The 15,245-nt window shown below is 35.4% G+C and overlaps 4 protein-coding genes across 8 annotated transcripts in view; 3 read left to right on the top strand and 1 right to left on the bottom strand.

Annotated features, from left to right (window-relative positions):
- Positions 1 to 886: 886 nt before the first annotated feature.
- The window catches only part of LOC140976127 (uncharacterized), a 21,942-nt gene continuing 7,583 nt past the window's right edge, over positions 887 to 15,245 (top strand). The window contains exons 1-7 of one of the 5 annotated variants that reach the window (XM_073440030.1): positions 887 to 1,040; positions 1,125 to 1,442; positions 1,538 to 2,549; positions 3,049 to 3,129; positions 3,426 to 3,488; positions 3,788 to 3,835; positions 4,187 to 4,276. In XM_073440030.1, coding sequence (XP_073296131.1) covers positions 1,998 to 2,549; positions 3,049 to 3,129; positions 3,426 to 3,488; positions 3,788 to 3,835; positions 4,187 to 4,261 — 819 coding nt within the window. In that variant the 5' untranslated portion in view covers positions 887 to 1,040; positions 1,125 to 1,442; positions 1,538 to 1,997 and the 3' untranslated portion in view covers positions 4,262 to 4,276. Of the gene's footprint in view, positions 1,041 to 1,124; positions 1,443 to 1,537; positions 2,550 to 3,048; positions 3,130 to 3,425; positions 3,489 to 3,787; positions 4,116 to 4,186; positions 4,277 to 15,245 lie in introns of those variants that run through there. The other 4 variants (XM_073440028.1, XM_073440032.1, XM_073440027.1 and 1 more) reach the window with 4 other exon arrangements.
- Positions 996 to 1,984, top strand: LOC140977418 (uncharacterized). Its single transcript, XM_073442163.1, has 5 exons — positions 996 to 1,040; positions 1,125 to 1,258; positions 1,390 to 1,442; positions 1,538 to 1,826; positions 1,939 to 1,984. The coding sequence occupies exons 1-5, from the start codon at positions 996 to 998 to the stop codon at positions 1,982 to 1,984; spliced, it is 567 nt and encodes a 188-aa protein (XP_073298264.1).
- On the top strand, positions 8,071 to 9,911 carry LOC140976405 (U-box domain-containing protein 40-like). Its single transcript, XM_073440528.1, has one exon. It carries the CDS (start codon positions 8,240 to 8,242, stop codon positions 9,743 to 9,745), a length of 1,506 nt encoding a protein of 501 aa, XP_073296629.1. The 5' UTR covers positions 8,071 to 8,239; the 3' UTR covers positions 9,746 to 9,911.
- The window catches only part of LOC140976043 (GPI ethanolamine phosphate transferase 1), an 11,787-nt gene continuing 6,926 nt past the window's right edge, over positions 10,385 to 15,245 (bottom strand). Inside the window, exons 2-13 of the mRNA XM_073439888.1 lie at positions 15,085 to 15,151; positions 14,502 to 14,827; positions 14,192 to 14,425; positions 13,919 to 14,106; positions 13,250 to 13,388; positions 13,052 to 13,160; positions 12,366 to 12,468; positions 12,087 to 12,276; positions 11,428 to 11,526; positions 11,293 to 11,351; positions 10,847 to 10,952; positions 10,385 to 10,760 (exon numbers count right to left, since the gene is read on the bottom strand). Coding sequence (XP_073295989.1) covers positions 10,596 to 10,760; positions 10,847 to 10,952; positions 11,293 to 11,351; positions 11,428 to 11,526; positions 12,087 to 12,276; positions 12,366 to 12,468; positions 13,052 to 13,160; positions 13,250 to 13,388; positions 13,919 to 14,106; positions 14,192 to 14,425; positions 14,502 to 14,827; positions 15,085 to 15,151 — 1,785 coding nt within the window. The 3' untranslated portion in view covers positions 10,385 to 10,595. The remainder of the gene's footprint in view (positions 10,761 to 10,846; positions 10,953 to 11,292; positions 11,352 to 11,427; positions 11,527 to 12,086; positions 12,277 to 12,365; positions 12,469 to 13,051; positions 13,161 to 13,249; positions 13,389 to 13,918; positions 14,107 to 14,191; positions 14,426 to 14,501; positions 14,828 to 15,084; positions 15,152 to 15,245) is intronic.

The following is a 15,245-nucleotide window of genomic DNA, read 5'->3' as shown; positions in this document are numbered from 1 at the left end:
TTATTATAAGAGTAATGTTATATATACAATCAAATTTTTACAAAAAAAAAATTGAATTTATCAATATTTTATAATAAATTAAATACAAAATATAACGAGATAATAACAAAACCTCATGATATAATTATTGTAAATATTATTGTATGATACAATGATGTTACTCGTCTTATATTTTGATTAGAGTGAAAATTACTGAATTAGGTATTATATTTGGTGTGGTATCTTGGCTTGGAGACATATTAATTTGTAGGGTTTTATATGTAATATTATGATTTTGATCGTGTGGTATATTTCACTGATCTCACACGTGTTATTATGTACATATGTATATATAATTTTGATATATTGTATATCTATTTATCGTACATATTTATGTGAGCATGATGTCACTCATCTATTGATATATAATTTTTATATATAAATATATATAATATATATCGACGTGCAAATAAATAAAATTAATGACTTCATCATTTATTTTACCTTTTCTTTTTTAAAAAAACTAGTCAATAAAATGGCTTTGGATTTGTGAAACTTTCAAGTAAGATTATCATAAATTTCTCCAAAATATTTATAAATTTCAAATAGCTTATATTACAATGTTTGTTTCTAGTTGGTGGAAATAAATTTTGTTATTTAAATTAGTTAAAATAATAATAATAATAATAAAAACAAGAATTCTCATTAAAAATATTATTATCATTATTGTTATTAATAAAGTGATGAAAATACATTATTTATTATAAGAACTATAATAAATCAACAACAAGAATATATATATATTAAGCAGCCAAATGTTTCATTCAAACTTTTTTATTAATATAATATATAATTTAAGAAGTTTAGAAATAAAAAAATTCTAAAGGAGAGTCCTTATTTAATTAAACCTTTTCAAGGGTACTATAATTTTTTTATTTTGTCCACGCTGTGGTATTAAGTTGGAGGAGCGATTGGGATACGGGCATGTCGGAGAATCGGGGGTAAGTAATCGGATAATGGTGGATCCCCAAGTCACGATCACCCTCGGCCGTTCTGGGCAAGTAAGTTTTTCTATTCACGTTCATATGAACTTGAAGGAAATGGGTCATTGATTAGTTTGTTTGTGTTAATAAATTTTGCTGTAGAAAGTGGCGAAGGAGACAACGGGGGTCTCTGATGGCGGCGTTCTTAGTGCCTGGGTGCGATTAGGAAGCAAAAGGTCTTTGGCGGAGTCTTTTGGGACTGGTACTGATGATTCATATTGTTTTAACGATAAACGGTAAGTGCATTCCATCTTTTTTGCGCGTGTTGAGCTTTAAAATGCTAGCAGATGACAGGTTTTGTGCTAAGATAGAGTGTCAGAATTTTTGAGGTAACTATGTTGAATGTTTTGGATGGATATCTTTACAGGACTAGAGGTGACACGAGTGGAGGGAGCGATATATACAACATTAATCTCGATGGTAAAGCATAAATTGAAACATTCTCTTGTTATCTTTTGCGTATAGGACGTGCATCTGTTTGCTCACTGATTTTGAAATGAACTTGATGGCTGCAGATAATATCTTAGACCCAAAGGACCTTAGATTGAAATTGACATGCAAGAGAATTTCTAGGCGTATAGAATTTGAAGTCGAGGAGAGGAAAAAGGCAGAGCTTCATGAGAAGATGGCCAGAGCTATTTGGGTTCTGGAATCACCGGAAAGGAGCCTCTTGACAAAAATTCCATCATCAAGTGGAGCTGCTGAGCCATCTAAGATGGATTCAATCAGCAGTTCTTGTACTTCTCAGGCTACATATGGAGCTAGACCCAAATCCCCTGAAAGATTTGCAAAACATTCTAGTGGGTTTTCTATTCCTAGGACTGCAGCTGATCAGCTTTCACATGTGCCATCAATCAGTCATATGGATGCCTCAAGAACTACCCAGTTCTTGATAGCAATCCCGTGGAATATTCAGCCGAAGGGAGCTTCTTGGCAAATATTCCATTATCAAGGGGAGCTGATGAACCACCTCATATGAATCCAGTCAGCAGTTATACTTCATGGGCTACAAGTGTAGAGAGACCCCAATCCTCTGACAGAGTGGCAGAGTATTTTAATGGGTTTTCCACTCCAAGAACTGTCGTTGATCATCTTCCACATGTGCCATCAATTAGGCCTATGGATGCCTCGAGAACTTCCCAGTTCTTGATTAGCAACCCCATGGAATATTCAGCCGAAGGGAGCTTCCTGGAAAATATTCCATTATCAAGGGCAGCTGCTGAACCTCCTCAGATGGATCCTGTCAGCAGTTATACTTCTCGGGCTACAACTGGAGAGAGACCCCAGTCCTCTAACAGAGTGGCAAGATATTTTAATGGGTTTTCCACTCCTGTAGTTGATCAGCTTCCTCATGTGCCATCAATTAGGCCTACGGATCCATTAAGAACTGCCCAATTCTTGATTAGCGATCCCTTGGAATTGCCAAAGTTCCCTTTACCTGCAATGTCAACGGCCCATATGGATTCTTCCAAGCTGGTTAAGGAACTTCCTTCATTAACTGGTAGCATGTTTGAGACCCCTTTCACGGTATGCATTGAACTCCTGTTACAAAGCAACTTTTTTCTTGAAGAGTGTTTATGTGACGGGATAGGTGATACCTCAATTTAGAAAGTAATGCTGTACTTTCTGTATTCTTGATGTTATAATGAATTTCAAATGCATATTACATGCTTTCTGGCAACACTAGTTTCTTCGGTTTCACTCCATGTCCACACTGTCGGAACATGTTTGAGAACGGGAGTTTATTGGACAATTAATGACATAACAAGATGTTGTCTTGTGAAATGTGGCAACAATTTTGAATTCTGTGTATGTCAGAATTCCATAGTAAATGAACTTGAAGCGGTGACCGTTTTCCATTTACAAAAATGATTTTCGAATATGATGTAGTTAAACACTTTCTTATTGATCCTACAAGTGAGCTATTCACTTTTATGAATGCTATGATTGTTTTTGCCTGCGCCTCATCTATTTTACAATTTTTTTTTCTCTGAATACTTATGTATGTCTCTCTGATGTTGTCTAGGACTTCCTATCTCCCACCGTGAGTAGTCTGTTGCATTCGCTAGGTTTGGGAAAATATGCTATCAGTTTTGAAGCTGAAGAGGTATATACACTCCTCAGCAGCCTGTTTAGAGTTTTTCGCCATTATTGCTTCATTTTTCCAGTGAGATAATTATATTTTGAAACTTTAAATTAGCCCCAAACATTCAATAATACTCCTTTCAAGTCATTTTGTCTCGATGATTGTTAGATACGACTTCTCATGAAGAGGCTTAGCTTTAACAGAAACATAGACGCTGCATTCATTTTTATGCAAACCCTCATCAGAATATAAAAACCAAGATTCAACGTGTAAATCAAGAGACTTGCAGTTCTTTAAATGTGTATGTTTTATTGCAGATTGACATGGTTGCACTGAAGCAAATGGGAGAATTAGACCTGAAGGAATTGGGGATACCAATGGTATGAATAGTGTTCATTGACAGTAAATTATCTATCTATTTGGATATCATGAACGGAACTTTTTGTTTCCCCGACAATGCGAAATTTCCATTTTTTTCCCACTCATTTTAATTGATTGCTTGGTATGAAATTTCCAGGCTAACTTGATTGAATGAAACAATAGCTTACAGCTCCAATAATTTTGTATTATGCCCATTGGGCATATTTAGTCATTCATTCCAGCGGTGCTGATTTCTTGGTACCAAAAAGAAATCTATAAATTGAAAAGTACTGGTGACACTTTTTTTTATTATTTGCAGGGACCAAGAAAGAAGATACTTTCTGCGTTGCATTCCAGGCGTCCGAGAGTAAGTCTATCTTCCACATGGAGTAATTCTCCTCATATCTCAACTTCATTAGATCATATGAATTCTTCATATTTTAATCGAATTTGACATCTTATATTAATAATCCAAGAGCTTAAATTTCACAACAACGTCGGAGATAAACACTTCAGGTGTAGCTTAGAAAAAACCATATGTCCAATATTGTAAGCATACTGCCACCATTTGTTTGCTACGTGTGAACCATGTTTCAGAAGACACTTAAAAAAATCACGAACTTTTCTGTATTAGTAGTCATATAATGCAATCTAATATTATTTTGCAACATTGTTTTTGGCAAAACTCTATTACCTTTCCTTTCTTCCCACCTTACAGGTAAAAATGACGAAGAATCGAAAGAAATGTATTGACTACGAGTTTTTGTTCGGTTTTGATCTACACTGTTTTTGAAAAAATTATGTTCCAACGTTTGGAACTATAATTTTATTATAAATAAATAGATCAATTTCAAAAAGAGAAATATGTAATGTTATATATAACTATTAATCTGAAAAAATATAAATATAAAGAAGCTTAAATCGACCAAATTATAATATATAACCAGAAATAATCAACGTATGAACAAACAACACTAATGGTTGGCACAATAGAAGAGTACATAAATCACGGGTTACGATCTGGGCCTAGTTGGCTTCCTCTTTTCTAACTACATATCGATTTGATTTATATTTCTAATAAAAAAATAATAAATAAAAATTAATATTTTTTTTTACTCAAATCGACATATAATTACATAACATAAACTAACAAAAAATGATATTTTTTAAAGGAAAAATCATACTTCGAATATAAAAAAAAGTATTTTTTATAAATCGGATAGGGTGAAAATTGGTCTCATGAAGTTAACTTGTAAAATAATCTAACACCAGTTTTTATGCTTTCCTTCAAATGGGCAGGCTACCTGGCTCCAAACAGCCATTGATTTGGGGCTATGTAGCTCCTTCTTTCTAAAATGGGCTAGGTCTTATCGAAAAGAAAAAAATTGCCCCGCCGCAACAAGCGGGTTGCTTCCTTTGTCGTCGCCAGCGAGCTCTTGATTAGAAGACTCTAGGATAAGTTGCTAAAACAAATGGGGGAGAGAGGATCGGTGTTATTACAATTACAACAAAAAACTAATTAAGTAAGAGATAGCTTTCGCAGCTCAGAGAAAGGCCAAGACGGGTGATGAAAGGATTCTTTCTGCCTTTCTTACTAAGCTCTTTTATTCAAGAAAGATCTATTTGGCTACGATTTTCTGTTATTCTTTTCTTTAAGTACGTGTAGTGAATAAGAGGACATCAGCTACTTTAATCTAAGTTAAGAACTTTATCCGAGTATGAGAAAAATAGTTTTTCAAAGCCCACACATCTATGCAACCTCTAAGACTAAAATAAATTAGAGTGGATTTGAGGAGACGAATTTGAATACATAATGTTGATTATAGTTTTATTATTAACAATAGAATAGTAGATCAAATCTGAAATACATATATTACTTATTTACATATTAGTTGCACAAAGTATAATAACTTTCAAATAACACCATCATTGGATGAATTTTAAATACATCGTAATTAACATGAAAAACTATGTAAACATGCATGGGTGAATTTGAAGTTCATGATTGTGTTTATCTTAAATAAAAAAATACAATTAAATACATTTGAAATCCAAATGTGATATGAAGAAATTTTATAGGCCAACTCGAAAATATGGATATTATTTGGATGAAATATTTTCAGAATTTCATATACTTTTAACATTATATCAATACATCTCATTAAAATCTTAAATTTTATCGAAATTATTTAAAGTATAATTGCACTAGTATAAAATCTACCATCACATGCAACAAGGCATAGGTGACCACTAGACGATCGAATGACAGTGATTGTGAGTTTCATCGTTTTGGAAAAAAAAAGAGTAAAAACAAAAAAGAATAAAGAAGCATATATGACACCAAATAGTCGAGTCACAATCATATGGACGAACTGGAACAAAAACGGTACGCGCCAAATTGTAAAGAGCATTATATTAACAATACTCTCTTCTTTTGTAAAAGCATATATAATTCATGTTATGTGCTTGTTTGCTGCTTCTTTTTTCCCAAGCCCCACCGTGCTGATCAGCTACTCCAATTGTCAAATCTTACACATAATATCGCCAATTATCGAAATACCCAACGACAGTGACACCCCCTCCCCCGCATTTTTTAATTTTATAGATCATACTTACGATAAACAAATGTCTTGAAAGAAAATATGTTCTTATCACGTTCTTTGAGGGCTTATATTCATTCATCAAGATGGGTAATTGTGATATGATTTGAGTCTTTTTCTGTATTTATGATGATTTAACCGTTAATCAAAGAAAGAAATGTTGTTTTTGTCATGTAAAATCCTAAATTTCAGACCAAGAACACCATGTTGTTTCTGTGACTGAATTAACATTGTCTACTGCATTTTACTCTTACATTGTCGTACTAAAGCTTAATTTGTTGTCATTTCTTGAGATAAGATAGCAAGATGGACGTTAGACGTAGAAACATTATGCTTTTTATGTTGCTGCATCAAATGTTGTGCCGCTCTTTTCTGTTTTTATGTCTTTTAATACGACATAAAAGTGGATTACTCGCAAAGCGACGTCGTGCACCTCGTAGAAAACCACGCTCGTACACCATGACAATACGAATTAATGCACAATTGAGCCATTTGCATAGGATTATCGAATTAGGTGATGTTCAATGTGTCGTAAACTTGAGAATGAATCGGAATGCATTTTCCCGATTGTGTTACTTGGTCAGTACCATTGGAGGGTTGGTAGAATCGAGATACGTACGAATTGAAGAGAATATGGCATAACCTTGTTGAAACACTATTAAAATAAGTGGCATAAGCAAATAAATTTTACTGTGAAATACAAAATATTTTAACATTACATGACATCTAAAATTCTGTGTAAAACTCCAGCGAAGATTTAAACAATGTAATGACAATATAACAAAACAAATGGATGTCATATACTCTTGTCATCTCAATTTCAAAACTCTGAAAACCAAAACAAGTATGAGTATGAGGTAAATAAAATGATCACTACTAACTTTGAATGAGGCTACCTGTACGAAGTTACAATGACAATCCAACAAGGAATTCCACATTTTTTTGGCCAATTTGTACAAAGAAATTCTGCACAACTCTTTTTTTTTTTCAACATCACAATATGCAAATTGAAGTACATGAAAGTTGGAAAGAGATAAGGTTATGTGAGTCTCTTTCAAGGTAAAAAATCCATGAATAAATATAAACATAATTTTAACCCAAAAAAATTTAGCGCTATCACAATACATACAACATGGGTTTCTCAAAAAAGTATTATGTGGAACTATAAGTTTAACAACTCAAACTTCCACCAAAGACTAAAACTTATAATTGTTCATCAAGGCAAACCTAATATTTATTTTCGAAATCCACAGTAGATCTGGTGCTTTATGAAAGAGAAATCAAAATAAAACTGAAAAAATGGTATTATCCATGCCAATTGTGTCGTTGATGAGACAAGTGTTGGTGGGAAAAATGTGGCGAGAGCTTGGAAGGAATAAGTAAACAAGAATGGAAGAGAAGCAGGGGAAAAATTTAGTGAGAGCTTCAATGGAATGGGTAAGCCTGAATGGAAGAGTTGTAGGGATTCCAACTTGAAGATAGTTTTTTTTTAATTTAAAAATTTAGATTTAATTAAGGGCAGATTAGATATTTCAGCAGATATTCATTATTTGTACAATTATTTATCAAATACACCAAACATCATATAATTTATCACATTGTCGTAATCATTTACACCAAACACAATACTAAAAATTATGGTATTTTAATTATCATTCAAATTGTCATCAATTTATCAATGCATCGTTTATCCTATCACAGCAACCAAACTGGCCCTGGGTACAAATGTAATAACAATGGGACATGCAAGAGTGGCACCCTTTTCCATAATTTCATGCATGCATGCAAGTCTTCCATCTCTTTTTCCAATTTACCTTTTGGCATCAAGTCTCACAATCTTCTTCTTTTTTTTTTTTTTTGTTTCATTATAACGATGCTTTTATATTTTTTATAGAAACTCTCGGCTTTTTTATTTTTATTTTTCAAGTTATTCAAGATAGTTATTTAAATCACTCGCAAGAATTCCGTAAAATCACTCGCAAACATAAAGAGACAGCAATAATTCAAGCCCTCCTTTTAATAGTTTCTCCACCCATTATTCATCAATGGATTCCTGCTTACACTCTGTTTCCACCTATGCTTTTCTGTGTTCATCCATCTTCCACTCTTAGTCCCATCAGAAATAACCATCAGAATTAACCGATGCTATCCCTCTTTAATCTGAAACAAAAATGGGGAGTGACCAGCAAAGACGGAAGATTTCGTTTTACAAGTCACAGTCATCCTTACAGCTTCAGAAGAAGCTAGCTGAATCTCAGATTCAACAACCCTTTTCAGTTCCTATAGAGTTTGTGTGCCCCATCTCAAACTCATTAATGGCGGACCCTGTAATAGTATCATCCGGTCAAACCTTAGAAAGGAACTGCATACACGCCTGCGTGTCCCTTTCTTTTACACCCTCTCTCGCCGGCGGCGCCGACTTCTCCATAGTCATTCCCAACCTCGCCCTCAAGTCCGCCATTCTTAGCTGGTGCCACCTCCACCGCATTGACCCGCCAAAAACAATAGACTTTTACTCGGCTCAGAAACTCCTACGCACGTTAATGAACTCAGAAGATGGTGAAAATGGAAACCGTAGCGTTGGGTCGATTCGCGGGTCGGATAAGTTGGGCCGGACGCCGAGCGTTGTGTCCGCGGCGAGCTCCGACGTCCGGCCGAGTACTCTTCCTTTTGCAACCCGTCCCTCGTGTTATTCCTCATGTTCTTCATGCGATAATGAAATCATAGCGAATCCCAGTTTCTCGGAAGAGGCAGAACTCATGCTGAAGCTTAAAAGCTCTCAAATTTCTGATCAAGAAGAGGGTTTTGCTTCCCTCCGGAAACTGACTCGGACCCGGGAAGATACCCGTCTTCATCTCTGCACTCCGAGATTGCTATCCACTATAAAATCATTAATCCCCTCGAAATATGTAGCTTTGCAAGTGAACGCTATCGCGGCGCTGATGAACCTGTCGTTGGAGAAGCAAAACAAAGTAAAGATCGTACGTTCAGGAATCGTTCCGCCATTGATCAACGTTCTTCATGGACGATTTCCTGAATCGCAGGAGCATGCAGCTGGCGCGCTCTTTAGTTTATCCCTCGATGATCAGAACAAGACCGCCATTGGAGTCTTGGGAGCGCTGCCGCCGCCGCTCCACGCCCTTCGTTCTGCCTCGGAGCGGATTCGGCACTACTCGGCTATGGCTCTGTATCATCTCTCTCTGGTACAAAGCAATCGGGTCAAAATGGTCAAACTCGGGTCGGTTCAGACACTGTTAGGGATGGTGAAATCGGATCATATGCCGGCTCGGGTTATGTTGGTTTTATGCAACTTAGCTGCCAGCATGGAAGGGAGGGCTTCAATGCTGGATGGCGGTGCAGTGGATTGCTTTGTTAGTCTGCTGAGGCGTGACGAATTTGACTCGGTAGCGACTCGGGATAGGTGTTTGGCTGTGTTTTACGGTCTGAGCAATGGTGGATTAAGGTTCAAGGGGTTAGCGAAACAGGCGGGGGCCGAGAAAGTGCTAGAAAAGTTGGAGGGAAGGGGTAGTGATCATGTTAACGAGAAAGTGAGGAGGATATTGGAGACGTTGAGGAAGAAAGATGAGGAGGAAAATGAGGAGATCGATTGGGAAGAGTTGCTTAACTCGGACGAGGATGTGAGTCGGACACAGAGGCAAATCAAAGAGTCGAATTAAATTTTCAAGATATAATTTGGACTACTTTTATGGGTATTTTGGTTCATGATTGTCATTAGATGTATATATTACACTTGGCTGATGGCAATGTTCCTGGTTTTGGTGAAGATTGGTGTAGTTGTGAGGAAGATTTTCGATGAGTGATTGGATTCTAATGTTGTGTAAAGACAGTGTTGCGATTGAATGTTGCCTCACTGAATACCATGATAAAGAATTCAATAAGAAAGTGGGAGGAACAACATATTTCGAAGGAACCAACTTTAGTTTTTTAAAATAATTTTATGAATATATGATATCAAAATTTGACATGCCCCTAACTTTAATTTGGCAGGTTTCTTTCAAAGATTTGATCCCCATTTTCAGGTGGCATTCCGTGTAATAATAAAATACTCAAGTTAACATGCTATTAATAACTAATGAATTTTGTACCACACCCGTGGAATACTAAAGATTAGCCAAGTATATTTCACAATTTACAACAATCAAGTAGCATACCTCAACCAATGACTTGTAGCTTATATGACACTATATCTTAATTGTGAGACGAAGTTTTGAACCTTGCAGCTTATATGACACTATATCTTAATTGTGAGACGAAGTTTTTGGTTTAAAACGCAATAATAACAATCTCCTACGGAGTAAAAAGGGTAACGTACCACACTCAATAGCAAAATCTCTCCCAATAGAAGACATACAAAATCTCCTATTAAAAAAATTTCTGATATTACAGATTAGTCTGCCGTAAAAACGTGGAACTCAAAACCTACAAGATTCGGTCACCATTGTCCCCAACAGAAAAATGGGGCAAGGCCTCTTAATAAAAGAAAATGAGAGTTTGAAACAAAGCACATTACATCTCTTTCCGAGAAAGCTGCTTAGATGATGTAGTTTGGATGTCTTTTGTGTATATACTCGTTAGAGCGAAAAGCAACAAAACAAAAACAACTTGGGCACTCATGATGCCAAAATGGCTAATGCTGTTGCCTATCTCCATCCAGCTTCCAGTGTTTCGGACCTAAGAACATTAGTTGAACTCAGTAAATATTTATATGGAAACAAACTGATATAGGAAGCAAAGTCTGAGACAAAACGTCGTGATACCAGGAAGAAGAAGTGAATTGTCATCACATCTGAGCAAATTATGACAAGAAAATAGCATCCCAACAATGGAACTCTTATCAGTTTGGTAATTGCAGTGAACGTGCATCTGCAATTGATTTTATACATTCCAAGAGTTGGTCAGGTCCGAATTAAAAGGAAGTTATGTAACTTCATTAATCTATCCGGGAAAATTAACAAAACAAAGAAGCTCCCAATGTTGGAACAGAGAGCGGTCCACCGTCCATGTATGGAGAAATGATGTCAAAAAAATGAAAGCCACCACAATTGTGTGGATATCATTATAATGTTAGAAGTAATGGTTTCAGGGCTACTGAAAAATCCCAAAGTTGGTAGCAGCATGAAGAATAAAGCAATTTGAAGGAAAATACCTTCAAAAAAGAAATTTTCTAAATGAGTCAATAAATTAAATAAGCAAATATACTTACATGACAAGCACAAACGGTATCAATAACTTGAAAATGAGAAGTGCTGCCATAAGAAATGGCTGTACCAAAGATAAACAATGTGAGGTTATTACTAGAGACAAAACGCATATACTAAGGTTTTTAATTTTTGCTTACACTGAAGATTGTGACGAATCGGTACACAGATGATATTTCAAAACTCGCAATGCTTGCGAAATTGCCAGTTCCAAAGAATGCAATATTGAAAAAGACCATCTGTAAACAGTACAAATACTCAAGCATTGAATACAGTTAACAAAGTAAATATATTTTACTGCTTTCACAGGATTTTCAATCAATCCAAACAATCTACTGCATAAATTCTTTTAATTTGGTAAACATGCTGCAATTCAACAATCAAGTTTTACAGTTGCAACATGAAAGAGGAAGGATTTTATAAAGTTTGTCACAAATCTCTATCAAAAGAGACGTTATCTAGTGCATATTTTCATTAATAAGCCTTTCATCAAATAACCGTGTACAAATCCACAAACAAGTCAATTGAACTGTGCAAAGCTAAACAGAACTTGATTTTGAAAGCATTTGGAAAAGTTCAGCAGTGAAAAAAGATGCAATGACTTGTGATTCAAGAAACTGAGGACAAGCTTGAAGAAATCATGTCGTTTGATTGCATAAAGATAATCACCACTCTATCCTGCGTCCCTTTCTTACCAACATGGAAGCAAGCATGCAAACAACACATATTGGATGTTAAGAGGGGCTACTGAAATTTCCTTTCAGTTAAAGCTATATTAATAAGACCGGCTATCACTTACGAATGCCAACGAAATTCTCATATCAGACCACTGCAACGATCTATCATCAGATGTCAAAACCATGTTATCTTCCATGCCCTTGAAAGAAGCTGAAGATTTGTTGATCTTGCTTAAATATAAATAAGCATTTTCAAAAAGCAACCATGCCATAAGGGCAAGAGAAAGAGCACAATAGAATACAGCTTCATATCTGCATAAGTTTCACACAAAGTAAGATCATGAACTCCAAAAGAAAAAACAAATTTCTAATGTCTCAAGTTGATTAAGTATGAGAAATACCCTATAGACAGAAGGAGGAATGCAGGGGCGAAACCGAGAAATATAGAAGCAAGCCTAGACAAGATACCGGATCCCGAAAAAAGTGGAAGAACCATCGATACACCTGCGGAAGAATGAATAAATTAACAAACGTGAATTCAAATCGAAGCTGCAATTTAGACAATGAATAAGAAAATAATAATGTAATTTCAATCCAAATGTCTTCAAAAATGTCCATATTATTATGGGATTTGAATAAAATAATGTATCCTATGACCAATAGGACTGCTTTATTATGCACTAAAGATACATTTATATGGCCGGATAACACAAAGTGCACAAACAAAACTCAATAAGAGTGATGGATACAACATAGACAGGGTTAGGTGGTGTAGGCGTCAAATAAAAAGCATTATTTATCATTAGATGTCGGGTGAAGCACTTGAACATGCAAATTGTATTACTCGGAAGAAGAAAGTACACAGATTTAGTACCGAATCTGAGTATGATTGTTTGGCATAGCTTTTATCCACATGGAATATATTAAATAATCATTGAAACATGAGCAAAAAAAGTAAGTGATCACATTATTAAATCTCAGTCTGTGTCAAGGTCTTTCCAGTTGAATGTATACAAACAACCAAGTAACACAGAGATAGAGAAAATTAAGTGGAAATTCAGTATCAGATAAAGAGCAAAAATAATACCAGCAATGGACCAATTTATCAATTGGTGCAGTGCAAGCAGTTCCTGTTTTTCTGTTCTACGAGAAGTTGACAAATGCACCATAATTGATGAAAAGACAACCAGAGCAGTCTATTCCATTGCAGCAAAGAAGTGTCAATTAGATATTCCTGTGGATACATTTGCAGGATACCAACTGAAGGGAAGTAAAATATCAATACCTGTAAGAGGAAAAGCAAAGGGAATTTGGATTTCTTCATGCCATGAGTCAGACTGAGCCAATATTTACCATCTCCAGCATACATATGCAGATATCTTGTAACTCCACCGATTATTACAATCATTAATCCACTTAAAACACTTCAAAATACATACAGCAAACATGAAACATATAGTCAGTTCTGAGTAATTTTATGCTATTCTTACTGTACTATACAAAGGGATCGAGTCAAAGACTCAAAATAAGTTCTCAAAATATCAAATAGCTTAACTTGATGGTGAGACATTTTTGGTAGGAAAACACATTATGTCGATCAAAATTTGCAGGCTAAGAAGATTAAGGGAAAGAGACATAGTCATAAATAAAGATTTTTTTTGAATCGATCCAGTAAGCTAATTTCCTCGCTGTCTTCGTGACCAAGAAAGCATATGCGATTGAGTTTGAACTATAGTTGCTCTATAATCCATAAAGACTCTTGGGCATAATATAATTTGCTCTCTGAGGCAGCTCGACGAGCTTGTAACAATGTTATTCCCACTAAGCCCAATGAGATTTTAAAAGATTAAATAAATGCATTCCTGATACGATTTTATAGTCTCATTGATCAAATCAGAAATTCACAGTATAGGAAGAACAAGGGAAGAGTTGTGCATGAAAACAAGAAACTTACACTAGTTTAGTATTATCTGGAATTTCAGCAGGCATCAAAGTAAAAATAGACAAAAACCAACAAGCAAGCCAAACAAAAAAAGGTATTCCAGATTTCCACGGTATTGAGTAAAGAAGATAAACAGAAGCAATAACCCCAACAAGCACGAAAATCCAAGAATAGAGCTGCCTGTTCGTGAAGCTTTTCACCTGTATAAAGAATTAGATGAAATATCTCAAATAAGATTCAGAATACAATCATTTTGAACCAGCGCCTCAGAATAATATCAGATACCAGGATTTCAAGGACGACCACCGATACGACAAAAGAAGCCACAAGTTTTACAAGGTGAGCATTTTCCCTTCGATGCACGTATATCCATAGTGCTTTTATAAACTGATATTCACAGCTGATTTGGATCCATAAAAATATTGTCATCGCAAAATATGCATGATAGAGAGGAGGAGAGTGTTCCATAAAAAGTAGCATACACACTGATCCCATCAGCAAACATCCAGAGAAATAAACCTGTCATGGGAAACCAAAGTAACTTATTGTACAGAAGCAGAGGTAAGGTTGCTACTAGCTCAGTGTGTTTTACTACCTTCCAGGTGTTCTTCCTGAGGTAAACTGATTGCTCCTTCCCAAAAACAGTTTCAAATAATGCAGTATAAGATTTCAACACATGGAGAATCAGATAGATCATCCATCCAATATAGCCCAGTGAAATTACTGTAATCAGCATTAACCAGTCATAAGTTTGAAAATAATGAAGCCCTTCCATTGACAAGTTTCGAAGATCTTCAGACAGTTTCTTTGCGGACTTGTAGTCCCTGGTAGATATCAGATGCTCAATTTGATTCAATACCAAAATATAACTGTCCAAGGGTTTAAAAGGCTTGAAGAGTAGTGAGTTTTCCTGCTTTAATTCTTATTGAGAAAAGTTAAGGAAATTGTTAATAAAAAACCAATCCATCCTCCACAGCTATCTATGTAAAAGCAATAAAAGATTGAACTCTAAAAGTGAGTTAATGAGCACCAAGGTCATTGGCCCTGACCCTTCTCACCTGGCAGCTGATTCAAAATATGTTTTTCTCAACTAAATGCTTTTAGAAAAGATTAAAGAAGCAAAAGTTTAGAAATAACCACATTTCACAGTTTAAAATGGTGCTTCACATGATGGATACGTGACTTCCGCAGAAACTGATGGAGAATCTGCTTTGTGTTAGCCAGAACAGCCTCAACTTCTTCAACCTAGCACAAATCATTTTACCCATTCACTCCACTCAGATATCTCATACATTACTTAGGAAAAAAACTTGAAAGATGAAGAGTTCTAACCAGTAAA

The sequence above is a fragment of the Primulina huaijiensis genome, chromosome 5 (genome assembly GCF_012295235.1).
Source record: "Primulina huaijiensis isolate GDHJ02 chromosome 5, ASM1229523v2, whole genome shotgun sequence".
In the NCBI taxonomy this organism is placed as follows: domain Eukaryota; kingdom Viridiplantae; phylum Streptophyta; class Magnoliopsida; order Lamiales; family Gesneriaceae; genus Primulina; species Primulina huaijiensis.
Note: the sequence above shows the minus strand (reverse complement) of the source record. Positions and strands in the feature narration are given on the sequence as shown.